Source organism: Pogona vitticeps, chromosome 3 (genome assembly GCF_051106095.1).
Source record: "Pogona vitticeps strain Pit_001003342236 chromosome 3, PviZW2.1, whole genome shotgun sequence".
NCBI classification, from domain to species: Eukaryota; Metazoa; Chordata; class Lepidosauria; order Squamata; family Agamidae; genus Pogona; species Pogona vitticeps.
The window spans coordinates 103,771,994-103,797,197 of record NC_135785.1 but is presented as its reverse complement, the minus strand read 5'-3'; the positions used below and the strand labels follow the sequence as shown (position 1 = coordinate 103,797,197).

The 25,204-nt window shown below is 39.7% G+C and overlaps 1 protein-coding gene and 2 long non-coding RNA genes across 3 annotated transcripts in view; 2 read left to right on the top strand and 1 right to left on the bottom strand.

Annotated features, from left to right (window-relative positions):
• Window positions 1–385: 385 nt before the first annotated feature.
• The window catches only part of PARG (poly(ADP-ribose) glycohydrolase), a 105,298-nt gene continuing 80,479 nt past the window's right edge, over window positions 386–25,204 (bottom strand). The window contains exons 14-18 of the mRNA XM_020796850.3: window positions 14,473–14,551; window positions 12,898–13,006; window positions 11,069–11,174; window positions 8,014–8,142; window positions 386–2,392 (exon numbers count right to left, since the gene is read on the bottom strand). Of these exons, the coding sequence (XP_020652509.3) occupies window positions 2,235–2,392; window positions 8,014–8,142; window positions 11,069–11,174; window positions 12,898–13,006; window positions 14,473–14,551 (581 nt within the window). The 3' untranslated portion in view covers window positions 386–2,234. The remainder of the gene's footprint in view (window positions 2,393–8,013; window positions 8,143–11,068; window positions 11,175–12,897; window positions 13,007–14,472; window positions 14,552–25,204) is intronic.
• LOC144588339 (uncharacterized) lies at window positions 11,820–17,640 on the top strand. The gene is made up of 2 exons (XR_013543852.1): window positions 11,820–11,969; window positions 13,471–17,640. It is a non-coding gene; the product is annotated as an uncharacterized LOC144588339 (long non-coding RNA).
• Window positions 22,275–23,828, top strand: LOC144588338 (uncharacterized). The gene is made up of 2 exons (XR_013543851.1): window positions 22,275–23,222; window positions 23,691–23,828. It is a non-coding gene; the product is annotated as an uncharacterized LOC144588338 (long non-coding RNA).

The following is a 25,204-nucleotide window of genomic DNA, read 5'->3' as shown; positions in this document are numbered from 1 at the left end:
TTAATGTGCTTTCAGATGTTTATTTCTAAAGTCAGTTTATTTCTAAAGTCTGAATCCAGCCTAACATTCACAACCTTTTCTACAACATCTCACAACTACTGTAGTTCACCCAGAATAAATTCGGAAAAAGTCAAACATGTTTCTTAATAAATTATTGTATAGTAATGTATCTATAATAAAAGAATGCTTAATTTGCGTAACATAGATATACATATTTCAACTTTTTGGAAACTTGTGCTGACTGTTGAATTGTATTGTATAAGCCAAGCCTATGTTCACAACAGGAGACACTGTTATTGTTGTTGTAGGTAAGTAATAGGACACCAAATTCCTAATCAAAAGCCTGTATCAAAATTCTTTAAATGAATGCAGTGAAAGACAAACATGGAGAAAAATGTTTATTTGTTATATTTTTATTACCAAAAAATTGTGTACATAGCATATCAGTCCTTTACTGTTCCAATCAAAAAATATAACAAATGCACAACTTGCAACTTTACTGAATTAATGATATACTTCACCCTTTTATAAATTATTATATACAGACACAGGCGACTATAATTGCATGTTTTGTCACTGAGGAATTGTAAGAAAGAGATAAAAGCACTCTACCATGTAGGTAACTGAAGTGGAACTCACTCATCTAATGGAGAACTGACCCATCTGTTCATTATTTAGACGGCAACACCAGAAAGTTCTCTTAGTAAAAGCAGAGAACACCACATAGTTGGAAAGGAAGATATTGAGTGCTTGAAAAAGAAATCAGGACAAAGGGGAAATACTGAATTGACATAAAATTATTCCTTTTGGCTGTGGAGCAGTATCTTGGACCATTTAGTTTTCTCTTAAATTATGAGACTGCTGGGACCATGCAGCTTCTTATTAACCTATTCACGTTATATGACTTTGTTTTACAGCCAAAGAAGTACTCAACACAGCATCTGGCTCCATTCAACCATTAAGCAAGGAAATTGTTACAATAAATGTTCTAACATGTCCCTCCCCAAATAATCTGATTTTGTCATATCTTGCGAAGCTAACGGCAAGTAAGTCAATTAAATTTTCATTTTCTTCCTTTTCTCAGAATATCTTCTCATATGAAGGACCAATTGCTGCAAGAACATTTCCCATATCCCACTGAAATAATACAGAGTTGAGAGAAACTGTAGTGGTAGCCTTGCACAAGTCCCATTTGGTTCTCTGAAGACCCTTCTCCTGTACTGGGCCTTCATTCTTAAGATTTTATGAAATCTGAGTTTTGACAAAATTACCCATACATATTAATGCATGCCTTACATGTATGTTATAGCAAAGTATGAAATTATATGCAATATTCTGACGAAACAACATAGATGTATTTCTCTGTATGTATCCCAGCATCACCACAAAACCTGTGCAATACAAAATCATTTTTAAAAGCTGTTTAACCATTTCATAAATATAAGGCCCTTGCTATAGGTTTCTACAATGTAAGAATAAGATAAAAGTTCCCCCATTGCCTTCTCTATATTTTATCTTGGCTTTTCAAAAAAAGCTTTCTGTAGTGCTACTCATGCTTTGTCCCCCACTTTAGCCCCACCTAAAAGGAGACATGCTCTTGATTCTCCCTTTATTACTGTCCCTAGGGCATCTTTGCTATCTTTGCTTTTCTGCATGCTCAAACAAGAACCTGAAGGGGAGGGAGGCACTGCAAACCTAACACTAAAAGATTGAAGGAGCCATAGCAACTTCAATAGGAAAATCTCTCCCCATCCTCATAACAGTCTCATATAGCTGTGGAATGTCCTAAGGAAGTGGTTTACATAGGAATTTCTCTTTCTCTCAATCACCCTCCCCCTCTCTCTTCCAAAATATATTTAGGATTATCTCTATAAAAATTGAAATAAAAATCGGTATATATAAATCTGGCATTTTCAAATAAGCCCATAAATCAAAAGTTCAACCCTGAACATGAAGCAGGAGAAATGAATGTGTTTACCATACAGTTTCTTCCTTGTGCAATGATTAAAGTTTACATTCTGCACCAGAAAGAAAATATCTTTCTTTTCAAGACTGATCTTCACATAACCTAATTTTGTACATGTGTGCACATGCACACAGACACAAACATGTATAAACATATGTTTGTGTATGTGTACACAGAGAGAGAGATTATGCTACTCTATATGTTACATCCAGCAATTCCAATTCCTTGGAGGAAGAGAAGGAGGATATTCACTCTGTATATTTTCACTCTAATCATCAAAACATAATCCTCTCTCATCATCAGTGGAATCTGCATAGGATTCTACTGTACTGTATATGAAAGTGTAGAGTTTGACTTCTGGTCTTGGAGTAGAGCAACACCTGCATTCCTCATTGTAGTATCTGAGCAACAGTCTGTAAACATCCCCTTGAAAACAGAAAAACAAAAACAGAAGTCAGTCATTTTAAAATAGAAGCTTCAGCAAGGTTTACAAGCATGAACACAAAGAGCCCACTATCTGCACTTGATGGCAACTGAGTCTATTGCTCATAAGGAAAACTAGTTTCACAAATAGGAGGACAGGTTGCTCACCTGTAACTGAAGTTCTTCAACTGGTTATCTATTAATTCATGCTCATGGGTTCTTCTGCACCTGCAGAGAAATCCCCAGAATCCTCCTCCTCCTAAAAGCTGTTAGCCCCACCCTAACACAGAGAATGTGCTCCTCCACCCAATGGTCATTCTCCAGCTCCCATATCTACTGCTGATTACAACACAATGTGTGGCAGATAGAGGGGAGGTTGGGTGGGTTATGTGAATTCACAGATAACCACTTAAAGCATCACAGTTACAGGTAAGTAACCTATCCTCCTTCATGGTCTCTGGGATTCACACTAATGGGTGACTAGTAACCTCACTTACCAGCTGGTGAGATTACAAGCCAACACTGAAGATCTCACTGACTGACCAATGCATCAAGCTTCACCCCGATGTCTAATTTGTAATGCTTAACAAACCTCACAGACTGGGACCAAGTAGCTGCCGTCTAAATTTCTTTCGTCTGAATGCCTTTCAAAATAGCTGTGCAGGCAGTCTGTGCCCTAGAAGAATGTCCCTTTAAAAATTCAGGTAATGGCTTCCTTGTCAACTGATAAGACAAACTAATAGCATTTACTAGCCTCTTGGATATTCTTTGAGAAGATCCATTAGTTCAAAAGGTGGCTTCATCATTTGTTGGAAAACAAAGTGTCATGCACCCATTCCCCTGTTTGTTTCTCCACACAACCCAGGTTCACTTTCGAGTGTGACATTTATTTTTTAATCCTTTTCTGCTGCCACCAGAGGAGATATTCCTCACTATATCAAATAGGACTCTTCAATCAGTGCTATTCAATTAAACAATATTTATTAAAGTGTTCACAAGTAAATCATGTAAAGTAAATCATGGATGGTCTTATTTTATTCATTCAATCAACTGTGCTTCGGTAACATTTATGTTTGCTTAGATAGAATCATTTTAATCAAGGTATTTATTCATTTCTTTTCTCATTCCCTATCTCTCTATTACTCTTCACTAACACAAGACTGGTCCTAACTGCCTAAACTGCATTTCTCCAACACCAGTCCCTAACTCATCCCTACTTCTTCCCTAACTGCTTCAAACTCAGACTCTAACTGCTCTTTAACTGTCATCCATTCTCTTATATATCCCTAGTCCCGCCTTTTCTGTACAGCCATTGGCTCCTGAATCAGGGTTCCATTGTGATGGACAGGAGTGGTTACTGACCTGTCTGTCACATCAAGGATAGTGATAATTGAGGTACGGGTCCTTTGACTTTAAGTATAAATTTCTTAAATCTTTCACAAATCTTTTTAGTGTTTCATCCTTGAAATACTGAAAAGCAAATGAATCTTATTTCCGATTTGCCACTATGGTAGAAAGGTAGACTTTTAAAGAGGAATGTGAGAGTCCCTTCTCTTTGAAATGCAGGAGAAAATAAAGAACTTTATGTGATGATGGAGAGTAATAGTAATCTTCTCCCACTGCAAATGAAATAAGCCTGTTCCATTAATACATGTCTGCTTTTCTTGTTGGTGGCTTTCTGCCCTCAACAAGTATTCTTTTAATCAAAGGTAAACCCTACAAGCTGTCAGCTTTAGTTTGTTGTGGTATTTATTTATTTTATTTTATTTTATTTAATTAATTTATACCCCGCCTATCTGGTCGGTGAGGACCACTCTAGGCGGCTAACAACAATAAAATACAATAACAATATAAATGGCTTTCTTCTGCTATAGTTTCAAAATCATCCTATGGATCATTGGAAAGGGTGGGAAAAGACAGACTACTCGTTTGTGCATGGAATAGTAAAACAGTCCCTGAGCAATTTCTTCTTGTCACCTGCCCAAGAACAATATTTTAGATACTGTATTGTTTGTTCTTTACCATCACAAACAGGTCTATTTGAGGCCAGCTCCATCAATTCTTTATGTCCTGGAAACAAGAGGGAATAACTCCCACTGTTGCAACTGTAATCTCTGCTGGCTCAATCAGTCTGCTATGTGGTTGTCCTCTCCTGGACAGAAATTGGATAGATGTGCCTTTGAGTGTGCCACTCCCAGAGAAGAACTGTTAAATATAGAAGAGTCATGGAGTGGGTGTCCCCTTATTTGTTTAGAAAACATTGTAGTGGAACTGTCTGTATTTCCCTGCACCACCCTGGCCAGAAGTATTGGGTCAAAAACTCTGAAAGCTTTCGCAACTGTCAGCATCTCTAGTATGTTGATCTGCAAGTTCTTTTCTTTCTGGGTCCATAAAGTAATCTGCTTATCCTGGCAGTGGCCACCCCATCCTGATGGGATGGTGTTTACTGTTATAAGAACCAAGAGTTTTGTGATTGAATGTTTTCTCATCAACAGGCTTTCTGCATTCAACCACCAAATAAGTTGCTCTGCTAACTCTGAAGTTATCTGGAGCTTCTTTTGATTGCTCTCTCTCTCATGATTATCAAGAACGGCAGAAACCATACTTGCAAGGACCTCATCTTTAGTTTGGCATGGATGATAACAGCTGTGGTGGCCACCATGTACCTCAGCTTTAAGCCATGTGTGTCATTATTAGCACATCTGCTTGGAACTTTACTACTAAAGCTAGTTTCTAAAGCAGAAAGTATGCTCTTGCTGTTTTTGAATTCAAAACAGTACCTATGTACTGAATCACTCTTGTTGATTTTAAATGTGCCTTTAAATATTTCTTCCTCCAAAATCTAAGATGGTGTTTTTGTTCTGTAATGCCCTACTGGTGAGTGAGTAAAAAAAATTATTGCATAGCCCTGGGCTATGATGGATAACATTCAGTTGTTGGAGGCGATGGTGCGCCAAGTGTTGACATGTGGTGCTAATGTCACTGTTAGTTATTGACGGCAAGGGTCTACTAAAGTGTAGGTCTGAATATCAGGAAAGTTAAAAACAGCTTTTTAGTTTTCTTCTCTGCTCTTTCTGATTCACCTGAGGAGTGGAGTTTAGTTTGCTTTGAAGACTGCAGGGCTGGGCTACTGCAGTTTTGGGTGTTCTCTTCCTTCCTGAGAATGATCAGCTCAAAGGATTTTAATAACATATTTTGCAAAAAGGTTTGTATTGTCTTTCTTGTTCACATTGATATTGAAAGGAGAAACCCATCCATTTAGTAGTGTTTCTCTTTTTGAACAGGTTGTCCATCACACTGTTTGCTTTTTCGGTGAAAACACCTTCCCTGTCAAAAGGTTTGATTTTATCCATGGATGTGATCTGAGTATCAGGATCTAGGGATGTACCAAAGGTAAGTGAATCCAGAATACTTTAGGCATTTTTTATTTAAGTTGCTTCCTCTTTTTTTCTAAAACCTTATGGTCAGACTCAACAGGTTGATATTGATGGCGGGATTTTTATTTTAATCTCAAACTGTGAGGACCTTGAGAAAAAGATTCGAATTCAGCGTTGGAGACCTGGAACTGAAGGCATCAAGTCTGCAGTTTTTATGGGTTCTTTTCACTCTCAGTATTAAGGTTGCTCCGTGTCAGTGAGTGACTAAAAGCTGGGGAATAGCTATGGGAAAGACATGGAACCTCATCTTCCTCTGACACCAATTCCACACAAACCAGTTCATCCTTTTCTTTGTCTTCTCATGTAGTTGGCTGCGGGGCCATAGACTGAACTGCCAGGGATGACAACTGTTTGGATTTGATCTTAGACTTCTTAATCTGTGGCTGGTCAGAGTGAGGTCTCTTCTGTTTCTTTAATAGTGATTATGTCAGTTTCAAAGCGGACAGTATCAAAGTAGGTCCTTTCGATGGGATGTCTCCAATACTTGCAGAACCAATTCCTCCTGAAGGATTTCTGTGACATCAGTCTGGACGGATTCTGGATGGATCCCACAAGTACCTCTTTTGAAGGCATTTTACAAATTGCAAATACCAATGTCAATGTTGAACTCTGTTTTGAAATGGTATCAACTCCCTGTAGAGATTTCTCCCAAAGATATAATTTAAGCCTCCTAAATTGTAAAGACACTTCAAGTGTCCATTTGTAAGAGGGATTTTTTTCTTACAAGTGATGCACCTCTTAAACAGGGCCACAGAGGCCACAAACAGTGGAAGTGAAGACAGACAATGAATATATAACCTTTTTCTTTCAGATGATGAAATAGGATTAACTGAGGAGGAAAACTCAAAGAAAAAGGTATGAGTTTGTAACTATTTACAATTTTCCATATAGGTTAGGCTCCAGATGATCACTGAGGTATTGCTTCAGCAGCAATCACAATGGAACTGGATAATAACCGATAGCTGGAGGAGCATGTGTTATGAGAGAAGGTGGGACTAACAGCTTTTAGGTTCTAGACAATTCTGATGATGTTTCCACAAGAGCAGAAGAACAATGGTTGTTGTGGATTTTTCGGGCAATTCTGCACTCTCTCAAAGAGACCACAAAGAATTCTACTTTCAAGAGAGACAGACACTGGTTTTCATGTAAAACATTTATAGTATAGAAACACTTCACCAACAGGTTATGTTCCTCCCTGATCCCATTTGGTAAATGTGACATAACTAACTGAAGCTTAATCACTTGACAGAATCCCTCAAAAGAAGTGGGATATGTCTGCAAATGGCAGAGATTATGGGGTGACATTCTGACAGATGTTACCATCTTCCTAACCATGAAAGCAGGTACCTACATTTGCTTGAGTTGTTGAGCAATCTAATTATATGGACACCAACGTGTTTATTTTGTACTTATATACATTAATAAACCTTAGAAAACCATTGGTACTGACATTTTACAATACATGCAGGCAAGAAAATATTGTTTCACTAACATTACACTGCATATATAAGTAAGCAGAACACATTTCATCCCAGAAATCTATTTTTAATGTAAAAAGAGAGCAAACAGAATCTTTATATACATAAACTGCCAAAATGAGCAATTTTCTACCCATTGTGACTGTGGCAATTATTCATTAAGGAACACAGACTATGTCAGGTGAATCTTAGAAACCAAATGAAGTGCTGGCAAAAATTTAGCTCTCCAGTGCCCTACATCAGCCTTCCACAATCTTGTATACTCTAGAAGTGGTGCACCACAAACTCCTTCATCCCCAACTCCCTTGACCAACAGCTAATCTAAAATGCTTTTTCTATAATTAAGTGGCACTGAACAATTCAGGCAAAGTTAACAGAAAGCAGGCCAAACTTCATGGTTTATAGCTAGCAACTTTCAGCTTTTATTGTTAGAGAAACTTTGTTACTATGACAGATCTGCCCCTCCTCCACCACACAGCACAAAGTAATTGCTGCATAGATTTTACTTTATGTGTGAAACAATGTATTATGAAAAAAATATTAAAACACCTTTTTAAAAAAGTGTTTGTTGAAGCATGAATTGCAAACAGAACAGCTTAGCTTCTTGATTTGCTCCGGATGTTTTCCTTGATTTAGGTCTACATTATAATGGCAGTCATGACCCTACCTTGTTTATCATCACAAGGGAAAGAGATTTGTTAATGCTTACCAACAGTCTGTCCTTTCTCAATTAGGAAAGTGTGCATACTGTAAATGTCTCTCATCAGCTCAGCATCTCCAAAGGTGAAATAAACAACATCTCGTCCAGCTTCTGCAGCTGCCATCATTTGTATTAATGCTGAAAGAAATTCAGGCAAGGAGGGGGAAAAGGGCAACTCCAATTTTCAACTGTTGTTCTCAGAACTGTTTCAGAAAAGGCTAACAAAAACATCTTTATTTGCTCTCATTACCTCATATGTCCTGAGGAGCAAACTGAAGTTCTAACTATAAAGAAGTTGCTGCCATGGGTATTTGACATTGGCTAGATTTACTGAGGTACCCAGTGTGATGTAGTGGATAATGGACTTAGGACTCAGGGGACCTCAGTTCAATTCCCTGGCTCTGGCATGGAAACTCACTGGGGTTGAGGGAAGAACTGATAAAACCACTCCTTAAATACCCCAGTTACGTTGAAAACCCTATTAGGGTTACTATAAGTCAGTTCTGACTTGATGGCATATAACAACAACAAGTTTATTTGATATTATCTATAAAAGATGCCCAGACTCATCTAGATACCAATTTGTCATTTGGAATGCTCCCATAGCCTTCTGCACAGTTCACCGTTCAGTTTTTTAAACGAGACACACCCTTGATTACCGTGATGCCCAGAGTAGACACGTTCTAGACGGGCGGTACAGTGGGGTCTCGACTTACGAACGACCCTACTTGCAAACAATTCAACTTACAACCCAGCCCTATAGGGGAAATAAGGACTCGACATACGAACTTCCCTCGAGTTACGAACAGGAAAAAAAGTGCCCCCTCCTTCCCCTTAGAGGCTTCTGGAGGGGGGAAAAGGGCCAGAAACTTAAAAATAAATAAAAGAAAGTCACTTACCAGGCCTTGGTAGCCCCCAAACAGCAGGAAAAAGAGCAGGAAACAGCTAAAAGCCCACACCAGAAGGGAGCCTGGCAGCCATTTTGTGATTCCCCCCCCCCGCTCCTGCACCCTCCTCTCCCCGCCTATCAGCTGATAGGCTGGCTCTGAAGAGGCTTGGGGAGGCTTGCTCAGCACCTAAAAAGCCTGCCTGTGTGTCTTTGTGCTGAAAAAATCAGCACAACATGCTTTAAAACATGATTTAAAATTGGCTTCGTTAAAAAAAAGATTTCTAAAGTGCTTTGCAAACTGTTCCCTGCCTAAGGAAAAGAAAAAAGAAAAAAATATCCCCCTCTAGTGGTCGAAGGCAGAATAGCAGCTTCCCATTAGTTTCTATGGACGGAAAAGAGCAGATACGGATTAAATGGTTTTCAATGCATTCCTATGGGAAATGCAGATTCGACCTATGAACCACCTTCCAATATGGATTAAGTTCTTAAGTCAAGACCCCACTGTATATAAGTCTAAGTAAGTAAGTAAGTAAGTAAGTAAGTAAGTAAGTAAGTAAGTAAGTAAGTAAGTAAAAGTAAGTAAGTAAGTAAGTAAGTAAGTAAGTAAGTCATATGGCATTTGAGAATTGTTATAATGTGAATGAACCAATCAAGCAGCCAATGAATGCAACACTATCTAATCTGTGTATTTGCAATGCAAAATATATCCTACTCTCTACATAGATTATGATAAAGACAAAGTCTATAATAGGGCAATTAACTTTAACAGGATATAATTTAAAAGAATATAGACTTAATCAGCAATTTTAAACAAAAGAGCCTGTTTGGATAGGGAATGGATGGTACACATTGTGCATCTGGGGTAAAATAATAGGAACAAAGTTACTCCAATATTTTCCAAGAACAGTTTAGTGTCTTCCTTAAGCAAGGATGAATGGACAACTTCTATTCTGCAAAGTTGAATTTAATTCCTTATCCTCCTGCAGCAATGCAGATGGTTAGTACAGGGGGCAATTATGGCCAGATTTTTTTGGCCTATAATTCTCATAGGTCCTAGCCAGCATAGCCAATTATGAAGAATTATAAGAAATTCTGTCCCCAAACATCTGGATAGGTATGATTTCCCAACCTGGTTTATGGACTGAAACACAATTGAAATAACACAAACAACTTATTTTGCACCCAACATTGTGAGAAAATTAGCTAAGGGATTTCTGCACTTTCCCACTCACTACTGCTCTAACTGTCTTTTTCTGTTAGGTGCTCTATCTTTATCCTTGAACAAGGAATATATTAAATTAGCCTTTCCCCCTTAGTTTCAGATAAAATTCATCGAAATAACAAGTTGCCTTGTAAATTTTAAATACATAGGATTTCAGCTAATGTTGGTAATGCTTTGACTAGAAAATATATGAAACACTGTGGAAACGTTTATTACTATTGTTTTTTCTGATATGACATACACCTATAGATGTTTTATATCTTTTCTGTGGTGTGACCGCTGATTGTTGAACTGTCTTTTTTAAAGGGGTATCTTTTATTTCAGGAGTGACTTTGAAATTGCAATACTGTTTTTGTTGATTCAAGTATTAACCACATAAAGGGACAATTTAAACACACTGGTGTGAGAAAACATCATATTTAATCAAGGTAGTCTTGGAAACTCACAAGTGAATTACTAACTGCCCCCATGACATATCAAATCAATCTCCTTTAAGAGCTTGTGATTTAATCAGTCTACCAAGCAATCTTTGGAAAGCTTAGGAACTTAGTGTTTATGGAAGCACCTAATTCATCAGGGAACATGAGGTGTGCAGAAGAATTTAGAAAAATTTAGCAGCAACTATGTCTGGTGAAAAAGAAAAGATTTGCTTATGGAACGGACAGTAAAATGGTTAGGGAACAATGCTATAACACCATGGCATTGTAACAGAAAATTTATCACTGCCAGTTCCTTACTAATTTGCCAGCACCCCCATGTATCTTCCAACATAGAACAAGGGCGTATTTCACTTCCTCTCTTTGCTTGTCTGCTATCTGCTGCTCTATCCCACATATGAAAAATCAGGGAGAGGCAGCAAATGATTAAGAGAAGAAAAGCGAGCAGCGGAAAGCAACTTGTTTGCTTTACACCTTGTATTTTACAAACTTCATCCATAAACAGAGTAACATTACCTTTCAGTCTTGCATCACCTCCAAAGGCACCACATCCCCAGTTTCCTGTAGCTACTGCTGAAAGGTGATGTGATGGGACACCAGATCGAGAGAAACCACAATACGCCTGCAAACAGAAAAGAAGCTCACATCAGTTTGCCACTTAGACTTGTCAAGCAAATGTGTACTGTTATCAAGATCACAAAGAACATCAGTTAATCAATCCCTGCATGCACATCGTGTATGCCAATGAAATCCTTCACATGCACTTTACTGAAGTATGTCACATGGTTACCACAAATGCCCTTACAGTCTACAAAGAGTGACAGTCAGGATAAGGCAAGAGAGGCAGCAAGGACAAGTTGTGCCCATTTTTGGAAAGTGACTAAGCTAATGTTTATCCAAACAAATTCTGTGTTAAATTTTTATATATGTTAGACAAAACTGCAAGCACCTACATACTAGCAACATCCTAATAGCAATATGCCCTGGAATTCTTACTTGGCAGTGATACAGTTTACAGTTTCCCCATAAATTTAAGTTTATGTTAGCTAATGAAATGTAAATGTCACTTGTCTAAAGTGCAGTCTGCCATTTAGAGCCCACCACAATCCACATGCGCAGGGTCGATGCAGCAGAAAAATGTAAAAAAAGTCTATGCTAATATATGATTTGCATCTTCCATCTCAATGTGATTGAATATACAAATGTTGATGTCAGATGCCTAGAATAGGTGATTTAGTTTTCCAATTAAGCTGTCAGTGAAGTTTACTAATTTTATTTACTGTTTCTTGCAATTTATTTTATTACTATCTGTGATGGGATCTGAAGTGACATTCAACATGAAGTACTAGCTTTTCTTTCGATTTTTGAAAGCACAGTTAATCTTAATTGTCCTGTGCCTGAAGTCTAATACTGAAAGGTATGTATGTCTTAGATAGAAAATGTTATTTTTTAAAAAAATGCATGTCATACTATATTGAAGAGCCTTAACATATATGGTAGGATCAGATTATTCAACTGTCCCTGGATTATTAGCCATATTCATATGGCAACAATGAATATATATTACAAATGGCAGAAAACTGGTATGCTTCTGTGCTCCCCACTCACCTCTCTGCTGCAGCTGCCCTGAAGAACTTAATGGCTAACGAGAGTGAGAACTTTAGTTTAACATTTTGCAGGCATTTAATATGTTGCATATGATTAAAAGCTCTGTAAACTGGTTTAAGAATAAATCTTAGAAATGCTCTTTTAACATGTATTATTTATTTGAAACATATCCAAACTTTAGAATGACACTCTACTTCTACGAAATAAGAAAGGATCTTTGAAGTCATTTAATGCAAGATTATATCCCAGTTACATTTCAAGACCATCTCAAATATACCTTGCTATATTTTCTATGATTGTTAAATAAATAGTCTAAAGCACCCATCCAAAGTACAATTTTTGTGGACTATCAGACTGGGCTTCATATTTTTCATCTAGAAAAATGAACTCACCATTCTGCTTTTTGAAGCCCAGTCCGATAGTCCACAGAAATTGTACTTTGGACGGGTGCTTTCGACTATTTATTTAACAATCACAGAAAAATATAGCAAGGTATATATATTAAGACAGAATCACCTACCAGATAGATTTAAACTGGCAAGCTTCGATTTTAATCTTACCACTGAAAATATGAATAACACCCTGTGTGAACTGACACTGCAATTAAGGAAGAGGTCTCCCTTGAAGGAGTTGTTGACACTGCAAAAATTATTGGACAGCAAAACTCAAACGCTAATGAAATGGCTGCAAATAAATGCTGGGCGTTAGACTGCAGGATGGATTAAGGAGTTACTGGCCTTGTTGAGCTCTCTTCTAATTTTCTCAGGAGCAAACTGATCAAGGAAACGTCTGAAATGAAATGCATCTATGGCAACAATTTCTGTGCAGCGTCTCTGCCATTCATCCCTGCATGGGGAGGGGGAAAGAAAGATGGACAGTAAAATTAACTGTGATAATATTGGTCATATAAACAAGATTGAAAATGAGTTCATCTCTCAGGGGCTTTACCAGTGGTGAAAAACACAGACATAATGTCAGCGAGAGGCATTGTGGTAATAGATCAAGACTGGACTTCATCAAATGGGGGAAAGAGGATGGGGGAGGAGGCATGACGTTTCCCCGTAGATTTAGAAATACATTAATTATACACTGTGACGACTGCAGCCCAAATGTTAAATAATGGGTAAGATGTGAGGTCCATAATTTTTAAAGATTTGTACAGATTCCCTGGGTAAGCAAGAAAAATGTTACATTTTTTTGTTTTCTGTACTACTTCAGTAACATGAATACAGCATATATGTTTTCAGAACTGTTATTAACCCTGGAGCTCTCTCAACACTTTCATCATTTTTAACTTTATATAATCTTAGGGACAGTGCTGACCCTGGTGAACCCTCTCCTCTGCAAAAGCAGCTTACAAGTTCCCTTTTTGGCACTGCAGTTGGAGAAATATGGCAGAATCATGGAACCAGTTGACATGGGAGTTAAGAATCCTTTACGAAATTAGAAAAAGGATGATTGCAGAGCAAGAAAACTGAATTACACCAGTGAAGGTTATTTACACATCTTGCCTTTGAAAACATGGCAACCCTCGTGAATCACATCCAAGAAAACACCACCCTGATAATAAACTCCCTTTGACTATGAGAAAAAAATAGTTAACACTACATTCTTTCTTCATATGTTACTTTTCTCTCAGCGATGGGGCAAATGTATTTTTATTCTCTCCAGGTACACATCAGATGTGCTTCAAAAGCCCCAGAGAATCTTTCTAAATCAGAGGTGGAATCATGATTCTCAGCAACCCAAATTCTTTATAACAAGTCCCTGAGAATAAGGTCAAAAGTATAAAGTATGGGAAAAAATGACAGACTCCTATAAGTTGCTCTTTCTAATAGCTAATTTAGCTGGTGAGTGCTGACAGGATGATAGCTGAACATGGCTACTGATAGACAAGAGGACGGAATCATCCGCAGACTGATGGGAATCCAAGGTTTGCTGAAGTTTAACATCCAAAAAAGAGGGAGGGGACAATCTCCACATGTAAAGCAACCTAATGAAGATGGAGCATGCTCAGTAGCTGCAGGCTGTGGAATGACAGAGGGAAAGAGAAATGAAACATGGAAAAGCCAGTGTGGAGTTGGGGATAGTGAGTGCAAATGTCTTGTTTAAATGGAATTAATGGCTGAAACAAGAATACTCATTTTAGGAAAAAGGCTGTAGTGCATTTCAATAGTTTGTTACCTGTCACACTCCTATTACACTAACATCTGTCTCAGTTATCTGAAGTCAGCTTGTAACAATATGAAGGCACTGAATATCTGGTGTCATAGGTGAAAATGTCAATAGTTGTTTATCTGCAAGAACATTACCTGGGTGTTTCATCTTCATGACTCCTGGCCCAAAGATAGGTTTCTGCATATCCAGTATATTCACTATATTGTTCTGTACCTGAAATAAATTGTTGAATTACACAACCCATTTTAGTTGACTGTTTCCCTTTCCTCTGTAAAGATATCCTTATCTTTCATAATGTTAACAGGATGGCTATACCATGAGGTGCAGGGGTGGGCAGGAGGAAAAAAAGTTAAACGCCATATGAATAAGAATGTCAGTCCTGTTTGTTGAACAAAGCTGTTATAGTCTGCTATCCACTACATTCCTATAAGTCCTCTTTAAAAAATTACGGCTGCTGCTATTGTGAAGGTACATCAAAAATAAAGTCTGCATGCCTTACACATGGGAAATGAGCTTGTCAAGAGGCAAAACATGTTTGAATAATTGAATAGTATAGGCATGAAGGCTAGGAAATGTGAAAAAAGTGTTTGGTTAGCATTATTGTAATTTACTGTCTTGTTGAAACAAGGGAAGGTTGTCATGCTTGATTGGAATAAAAGGCCAGGAAAGGTTGCACTGTCTCAGGGCTGGGAACTCTGCAATGGGCTCAGAATAAGCAGCGATTCCCTCATACAACACAGACAAAAAAGCAAGTCTGCCGTTGACTGAAAAAATAATGTAGAGATTTCTAAAACATGGGTCAGAAAGTTCATCGAAACCAAATCGCGGTGGTTTTGCAAATAAATACATATAGTTACTACCAATTACTACATACCCCAGGAGATATACACCTATCCATATGTCACCTGTTTTTCTGTGATAAATACCAACATGCTCTGGGAGGTAATTATTAATATTTGTTTTTAAGTTAAAATAGCAAGAGCGCAGCTAAAAATCTACCATTCCTCCACATTCATAGCTCAAGAGATCTGCAACTAGGTTCTGTAGGTTTGAGTTAAACAGATTCTGTTGGGTCACACTGATGTGTCTTCACAGAACAATATATTATTTAATTAATTAAAATATTTCATTGATACCTTTCAGACCTCTAAAGCCCATCTCTCTGTTAGCAACATCAAAGATTGTATAGGATTGAAAATAAACGTGCACATTGCTTCTTGTTAAAGTAATGTAACATGAGAAATTACAGCAGCACTCAGAATATGCTTTATACATATTGATCCATCATTTTCTGAAGGAAAAACAAGGGGTAGGAAAAGTTATATTGATAGAGGTGCAGGAGGAGAGAGGAAAACAGAAAGAGAGAGAGAGAGCACATATGGCATAGCTTAAAGTTTATTTCCAAGTCCAAAGGAGAAAAAGGCTTTACAAGGTAGGCTACTGTGACTTTTACTATTTGGCTTTTGGCAGAATCACAACTCCCCCTTGGGGAGCCAGTCTGGTGTAATGTCTAGAATGTCACATTAAGACTCAGGAAACCTGAATTCAAATCCCCACTCTACCATGGAAACTCATTGAAGGATGGCAATGAACACCTCATATACCCTGAAAACCATTAAGGGTCACTGTAAGCCAGAAGGGATGTGACAGCACATAACACAAAGATGCAACACCCTTCCAGGCCACACAATATACTCTCTCTATTTAATTAATATGACTGTAATTTCTCCCTCCCTGATACTTATCCACTAGCTCTGATACTGCAGATACCATTCCTTCTCCAAAGTTCCGGTCCCTCACCAGAGCCCAAATTCTTATTTCTTAATGAAAGCTCCACAGAGCTCAGCTGGGAACGGAGCGAGAATGCAAGAGACAAAAATCCAATAATCCACCTAGTATATGTACAAATATGTCAGCTTTCAGCCTCAAGTGGCCAACAGATTGATTTTGGGAAGCTTAATCTTAAGTACACATGTTTATCTATGTCTTAAGAAATTGGATTCATAAATGGTTGTCATTTTCAAGGTCAAAATCTATATGACCACTCATCCCAGCTGTACTTATCTTTCTATACAGAGCTGCTTTTCAAGCACTCCGTCAAGAAATGTAATTCATTAATATGGAAGTTATATGTGTCAACGTTTTTCGATTCACTCTTACCAAAATTCCATACTAGAAGTAGACTAACATGTGATGTTAACATGTGATACATTTAGATAACCCCTCAATCACTGTGCCAGAAACAATACTGCTATTTAGAATTTTCATGGTATTTCCAAGTGTTCTAAGCACTTGACACAAATGGTTATGGTTGACATGAGAGCCATTTAATTGGATAACATGGTAAAGTCCAACCATTCTTCATTATCAGAGAGGTGCAAATTCAGCACATCACAGATTTTGTTGCACAAACACATCTTGTTTTCTGTGCTGAATCTGGCAGTTTTACATACTAAATTTTCATTTGATTTGATTCTTTATAATCCTTTTTTAAAATAAAAGAAACAGCATCAAAAAGCTAGAATCCTTCAAAATGAGTATTGAAGAAAGTCACTGATATTCATAAAGGAAAGCCTAAAATACAGTGGTGCCTCATATAACGAGTGCACCGTTGAACGATGAATCCGCATTGCGATGCGGATTTCCCCATCGCTAATGCGAGGGCACGCTCGCATTACGATGGGGGAACATCTGTTCTGCGGCTCCAAAATGGCTGCCGGCACACAAAAAATGGGTGCCGGTACACCCAAGATGGCCGCCAGAACAAAAAAATGGCCGCTGGTACACCCAAGATGGCTGCTGGAACAAAAAATGGCCGCCGGAACACCCAAGATGGCCGCCAGAACAAAAAAAATGGCCACTATACACCCAAGATGGCTGCCGGAACAAGGGAAAACATCGGAGAACGGTGAGTTTTGGGCCCATTTGGGGTTTTTGATCCGTTTTACAATGTTTTCCCATAGCGAAGGTTAATCCGGAACGGATTAACCTCGCTATGCGGGGCACCACTGTATTCCAAAATGTTTGCTACGTAAAAGGCAGTACTCTCACCTGACATGTCCAGGAAACTAAATCAACAATAAAACTGTGAGAACTACTTTAAAACCAACTGCAAGGACTATTTCATAGCTAAGTTCCCTTTTTTAAAATCACCTTTGTTGGTTTTTGCTCAATTACCTGTGTGTTGCCAATGTCTTCTGCAAAACATGAAAGCCCCAAACAATCACACTGGGAAGGGACAGGAAAATATAAAAACTTTTATTCAAGTATTAAAAGAAAAAAGAATCAATAAAAGAAAAAAACATGTCCTAAAAGAATGTTGGAAAGTTATCACTAGGGATGTGCAGTAGCACCAAAATTTGGATACAATTTTGGAATTTTAAAAATTCAGAATTTCCGGATATCTGGAACTCCATTACAGTCAATGTGAATACCATGTAATCATTATTCCCTCCCCTTTTAAAACACACACGCACAAACAGGCAAAAAATTCTAAAAGGATTTGCCTGTGTCCTTTGATACCTTCCCAGTGGATTGTGCCAAACAAAAGAGTGCACACCAACACCCAACAGTGCCCAGGTATTAGGAAATAAACTGTAGTGGGCATACAGACTGAACTCTAAACAATGGATACGCCAGCAGCACTCAGGAAGCAGAGGGCAGTTCAGACTGGGGAGTGGGCAAATACCCTAGGAAGCACTGGCAGGCAGATTGCAGCAGCAGGTAGCCTGTGGTGGGTGGGAATTGTGCCAACAGCAAGGGGCACAGCATAGTCGAGTGAGTGAGCACAATCTCAGAGCAGAAGTTGGGAGAATGAAAAAGGCAAGAAGAGGGGGCAGCAGACTGAAGTGTGCCATACCTAGTACTGTGAGCAGGTATTCTCTCTTATTTAAAAGAGATTTCAGAGAAGTTCCAGAATAGTAGGTTGACCTTATCTCTTAACTTCTCAACTTAACTTCTCTCTTAACTTCAACGGAACGGGACACTCCTGGTTGATGTCATCGAACACCAGGTTGGCATCTGTGGATGAGGGCTGTTCGGTGTCGAGATTCAGGGCTTGTGCCATTTGAAAAATAAGCGTAGAATTGGAGGAGAAATCATCTGAGGAGGACGAAGCATGGCTGCTCCTCGTATCTGGGACTGGAGGGGGAAGCTCAGGCTCATGGGAGGACTCAGAGTGTTGTGCCTCCGAAGATGCAGGGGAGCCTGGAGCCTGATGGACCAAAGTCCTCTGTCAGAGGAGCTTGGTGTCGTTGGATTGGCATGCCTTCAAAGGGGCCTTGAGATGGTATCGGGTCCGGCATGGATGGTGCTGGACGTAGGGGTATGGCCTCATGAGCTCTGTCTCGAACTCGGGTTAGAGGCATTGGCTTAGATGGGGCAGGAGGGCATACAGGCGGAGCTGAAGCCGTCGGGGCCAAAGTGGTCACGAGGAGGCGATTTGGGTCCACAAAAGGGACGGCATGGGGAAGTTCTGGTGTCATTCGGGGCCGTTTAGCCTGTTCAGGCTGGTACCATTCGTACAGGGTTTGCCAGATGAAGGGGTCGAAATGGTATGGTACCATTGGAAAAGGGCAAAAATCACCTTGGGACGGCATGGACCTCGGTGGGGAGAGGTGCTTTCGTTTCTCCTTTCTCTTCCATGAAGGTGAAGGGGGAACCTCCAGATTGGATGCCGAGCTTTCAGGTGCCTGCCCCGAGTCGTGGTTGGAATGGGCTGAGGCCGGGCTGGACTGTGGCATAGCTGCGTTGAGGCCAATGCTCGGGGTTCGAGCAGCATCGTGGGGGGGCCCGCAACATCATGGGCTTCATCCTGATCCGAGGCCAAGTCAGGGGCTTCTCTGGATGATTCCTCGAGGATAGGGGAAGGCAGAGAAGGCTGAGGGGGCTCCACTCAGGGAACTTTGTCCTTTCTAGGCCTCTTTGGGCTTTTTCTTTGAGCTTGGATCGTGCGCTCGAGACTTCTGAGAGGAGGGCAACTTGTGCTTACCAGACGATTTTGCTTTCTCAACCACAGAGGTAGAATCAGAGGTAGACTGGCCCGCTGGAAGTCTATCAGCTGAAAGGGCAGGAAATCTAGCCGCTTCCGAAGACGCAGTAGGAGGATTCATGGCTGTTTGCCAAAGGTAAGACCGAAGTCTTTGGAGCCTCTGTTTAAGTGCCGGCTTGGTTAAATTTTTACAAGCAGGACACGAATGGGTAGGGTGTTCCTCACCCAAACAAAAAAGGCACTGATTATGACCGTCCGAAAGTGCGATTTTATTCGTACAGGTCGTACACCTTTTAAAAGGAGACGGTGAGACCATAAGCAAAGGACTGGGGGGAGGGGAAAGGGAAGGGAATAAAAAGACCGCGGGAAGCCGATTAGGCAAACAAAAGACGCGGAGGATCACTAAGTAGGTAGTTTAAAGTAAAGATAAACAAACAAAAGCTCAAAGGAGCCTAGAAAAATAGCCAGAAGGCAAATAGCTAAGCGCTCAATCTTTCCTGAGAACCATTCAGCTTGGCGGAAAAAAGGAACTGGGGAAGATGGTGGGAGGAGCATATACCTCGTGGAGGATCACACCATAAAATTGTTACTTTTAACTCTAGAATCTTCTGAGAGAGTCAGCGCAGACGCAGACAATACCCATATGTGTGCATTCACAGAGGCCACGAAAAAGAAATGTAGGTTACATGTAGAATATAAATAAGGAGAGAAAGAAATCATTGCATACAACTGTGATAATCTCTGGTGATAATGCTGATGCCTCCAGGTAAGCTATCCCATACAAAGGATAGCTCTAGAAATAAAGAGACTGCACTGTCACTTTTTGTTTACCCATCTATTCATATTATATTTAAAACAGTTAGTATTACCATATATTTGCATATATATTGTTGATTATAAAAAACAAAAGAAGGTGGTTCCTGTTTGGAAGAGTTTACAATTCAAACCAGGGAGGGGTATGCTGTGGCCATCCAGATGTTGTTGCACTGCAAATTCCATCATCCATCACTGCTGGCTAATGCTGGTGGAAGTTGCAGTTCAACAATACAGCGGTGCCTTGTGGGACGAAAAACCCGCAAGACGAATGGTTTTTGTGATTGCTGTGGTGCCTTACAAGATGGCTTCTTCTATGGCCGTGCTTCGCAAGACGAATGTTTTTCGCAAGACCGATGCCTCACAAGATGAATAAATTATTTTCGTCTTGCGAGGTTCCCATAGGAATGCGTTGCAATGCATTCCTATGGGAAACTGCTCTTCGCAAGATGAAAATTTCGCAAGACAGCACTACTCGCGGAACGAATTACATTCATCTTGCGAGGCACCACTGTATTTGGAAGGCCACAAGTTGCCTTCTCTGATGTGAATGTAAAAGTTATAATTAACTCCGTAAACAATTGCTGAGAAAATAATGATGGGGGGGAATCTTCAATGAAGGTGGCAGGTTAAAGAAGTGCAAAACCCAAGGCAATTTTAGCTGTTTCATGCCATCCTCCCCTGAATTTGGGAGACAAAACTTTTTGAGAATACTGTAGAATACATGCAACATGCTCATGAAATAACAGTTTGATCCCCCTTACAGAACACACATAAATTATGCTGGTTTTTATTTTATAGTCTAATTCTAGCTCTCAGGCGGAAGGTACATTTTCTCATAATTACATAGCAGGTATCAAAGCCAAACATCAAAATATAACTCTGATCCCTAACATTCCCTTTGACTAATCGGTAGGCTGGGAAAATCCTCTGCCTGTGCTTGTTGCATGACCAGTTTCATACTCGTTACTGTGATGATCTCAAGCAGATGCCAGCCAATTTCAGCAAATCTAATTTCTTTCCAATTTCTCAGCCTCGTCTACAAATTTCAGCAGCACAGTTACATCCCATTAGGCCAATGAGTCAAGATGTATCATCGAAGGATTGTGATTTATCAGGCAGATATCTGCACACAGCACAGACTTGCCTAAGCACTGAAATGGAAAAAAGCCAAAGATCAAATGTGGATGATGAAATGGCTGTTTCCATTAAGGAAGGAGAGCACTGCATCACAGATATTAATTAGAAAGCACTATAATAAAGGAAAGCACACTGGGGGAAAATAAGAAAGAATACCACCATTGTTTGCCTGTTCCCTCAGAAAGAAAACCATGAATTTTTGATGCAGCTTTATCTTTAAAACAGCTTATCTGTCTGGTTTTTAAACTATTCTTTTACATCTTAATTCAGCACACAGCAATCAACCCATGTAGCAAGCAGTCCGTGTGACCCAGATCATTCTTTACTAATTCCCAGTTTTGGCAGGGGCAAAAACAGATTTTAAAGTTTGAAAAGTTGATTCCGGCAGATTAATGCTAAATGTTTTGCATCACACTGAGACAATAATCATTTTGCAGAACCTGTAACAATACCCCACCTTAGTTATGTTTAAAGTATTAGCTTTATAGCAGATTGAAACTGATATATTATGGACAACTCTCACCTGCTAATGATTTTTAATCTTCTGTTTCCTGCCTTCAAAAGGAAGGGCAGTCTCCACACCTGTAAATGTGACACACACACCCCGCTTCCAAAGTGGCCATTTGTGTAACTCACGCATATGGGAATTTGCTTGCATAGAATTTCAATCTGAAATGTTTGAAGCCACATGTTTTGGTTGGAACTCACCTTTCCATTATGAATGGTAAGATCAGCTACCATATTTGCCGGTGTACAAGATGACTTTTTTGGCCCCCAAAATATGCCTCCAAGTGGGGGGGGGGTCATCTTGTACGTCGGGTGCATTTCATTTGGGCCAGGAAGGAGGTGCCGCTGCCACTGAATAAGTGATGCCGGGAGGAAGGCGGGCAGGCAGGCAGGCGGTCAGTCCGGAGGGAAGCAAAGCCAGCCATGCCTGAGTGGCCAGAGCCCGCTGCCCCGCGCCGCTGAGCCCGCTCGACCGTGCACCACCTCATCAGCCTCTATGGAGATCTGTGTTCTAATAAAAATTTACATCTGTTGAGCAGATTGTTCAGAGAAGAGTACTGGGATATGAAAACAAATTTAAATTAATGATATATGCTTGAACCAAAATATGCCATATTTTTTGGTTTATAAAACAATCCAACATATAAAATGACCCCCCCTTTTCTAACCCCAAATTAGAAAATCTGATCCCTGCTTTTCGCTTCCTTTGGCTAAGCCACGGATCTTAGCCAAAGGAAGGGAAAAGCAGGGATTAAAGGGCTCCCTTTGACCGCCGCTTTTCCTTGCCTTTTGTGAAGCCACGAAGTTTAGCAAAAAAGGAAGGGAAAGCTCCCTTCGGGTAAAAGCTGTATGATCGCACCCCTTTGATCCTGAAGCCCTTTTATGGCTGTTTTAGGATCAAAGGGATGTGATCGTGCAGCCCTTTCATGGCTGCTTTACCTAAGCCCGTGGCTTCGCAAAAGGCAGGGAAAGCGGCTGCCTTCCGTGTATAAAACGACCCTCATTTTTTTGTCTATTTAAGGAAAAAGTGTCATTTATACACGGAAAAATATGGTAAGCATCCTATTCCAACTGTGCTTTGGTGCAGATTAGAAATGTGTTCTGGGCATGTACCATTAATTCAAATCAGGAGGATCACACGTTCTACTGATAAGTACCGTGCTTCCACGAAAATAAGACAAGGTCTTATATTAAATTTTGCTCCAAAAACTAATTAGGGCTTATTTTCAGGGGATGATTAATTTTTTTCATGTACAACACACTACATGTATTCAAATACAGTCATGCTATCTTCTTCTGGTTGCTGCAAAATGGTGGAGGGCAGGGTTTCACTTAACTGGGGCTTATTTTGGGGGTAGGGTTTATATTATGAGCATCCTGAAAAATCATACTAGGGCTTATTTTGAGGTTAGGTATTATTTTTGGGGAAACAGGGTAGTTAACTGCATCTTGTGCAGTCATCTAGCTTGACAAAAGTGTTCAGTATCTGAAGGGGAGTAAAACAATAAAGTTTCCCAAGGAATTCGCGAAGGCTTTCATGGCTGGGATCTAATGGTTGTTGTGGGTTTTTTGGGCTCTTTGGCCGTGTTCTGAAGGTTGTTCTTCCTAACGTTTTGCTAGTCTCTGTGGCTGGCATCTTCAGAGTCGGAAAAACCCACAACAACCATTTCCTAAGGAAGTCATACCTGATTGGTTGTTGTTGTTGTTGTTGTTGGAGATGGTTTGTTTGTAAGCATTTCTATGATCTCCTGAAAGCTTCCTGTAAATATTCTGTTTTAGAGCTCCTTTGTTCTTGGAAACTGTATATGTTTACAGTTGCACAGATATTTTGGAGAACTACTGGCACTCTAGGTGTCTGGGTTTTGTCCCAACAGTGAAATAAAGCCTCTTTTAAAACCCCAGGTCTTTGTTGTTGTTGTTGTTTGTTGTTGTTTGTTGTTGTTTTTGTTGTTGTTGTTGTTCTTGTTGTTGTTCAATAGGGGCAGTCTCCACAGATATACTGAGCAAATTTTCTTAAGACTAGAAAGATACGTTAAGGATTTCTAAATGACACTCTAGTTTTATATCAATACTCACAACTGAATCATTCCAGGCATTACACTACAAAAAAGCTACAAGGATTAACTTACTGGAATTTCCCACTGATTCCTCATACCTATGCAATGTCCATCTGAACAAAGAATACAACCAATTTCTCTAGCTCCTTGAATCCTTAAAACAACCAGCAGCTGCCCTTGTAATTACCAACAAAGGGTGCCTCTGCTTCCATGTTCATCTCCTGATCTGAGAGCAGCACAGGAGGTTGAACGAGTTACTCAAATTGCAAGTTTGGTGTTAGTGATTTATCAGTTTCTCCTCCAGACCTCTACCTTAAATTGCTCACATTCAGGCAACCAGATGCTATCAATGACCACTAAGCATTCCCTGTACAATTTAAACTGAATTATATTACTAATCAAGTATGTCCCTGGAGCTGAAAAAAGACAGATAAAAGGAGAGAAGTGGGAAACCAAACCAAACACCAAAAAAAGTTTTAAAAAAGGGGGTGGGGCAGAGAGAGAGAGAGAGAGAGAGAGAGAGAGAGAGAGAGAGAGAGAGAGAGAGAGAGTCAGCAGTTCTGAGACTGAAAACTGCCCATCCACACTGCAGAACACATCTAGCCCACTCAACCATGGAGCAAGATGCTATGTCCAGAGAGTAGCCATAGAATGCTGAGTGATTACTGAGTAAATGCTGGGTGAAGGGAGGTGGGAATGCAGCCAAATGGAGTGGGTGGGGAAAAGCACATAAATAAAAGTCATAGAAAGACCCACTTTCTATGACTTTTATTATAGCATAAGTTATTCCCCAGTTTACATTGTAAATATATACAGAATTTAAATCAGGTGTGAACCCAGGAACACAACCATTACTTTCTTAACAAGCAGTAATCTGCTGCCAAGACTTCCACTATTTCCCTTACATAGGCCTAAATCACCAATGGGATTCTGACTTCTATTTTGCATGTCTGAAGGTATTGTAGCTGGGACAGCATGGCTTATGATATCCCTGCAGAGTAGTTCACACTGAATAATGCACAACAAATTGTGAGTGGCTTACAGAACTCTGGAGGACTGACCACAGATACAGTGGTGCCTCGCTTAACGAGTGCCTCATTTAGCGATGAATTCGCATACCGATGTGTTTTTTTTAGAAAATAATATGCACCGTATAACGATGTTTCCTATGGGCGATTTTCGCTTAGCGAAGTTTGGGACCATGCTTCGCATAACGAATGTGATTTTAGGTCCCCTGCTTCACTTAACGATGTTTCTTTTTTCAATTTAAAAAGTGTCTTAGAAGGGTCAAAAACGGTTCTAAATACTTGGACTCGTTAGAGGACCCCCTAAGTCGTGTGCAAACCTGATTTGGCTTTG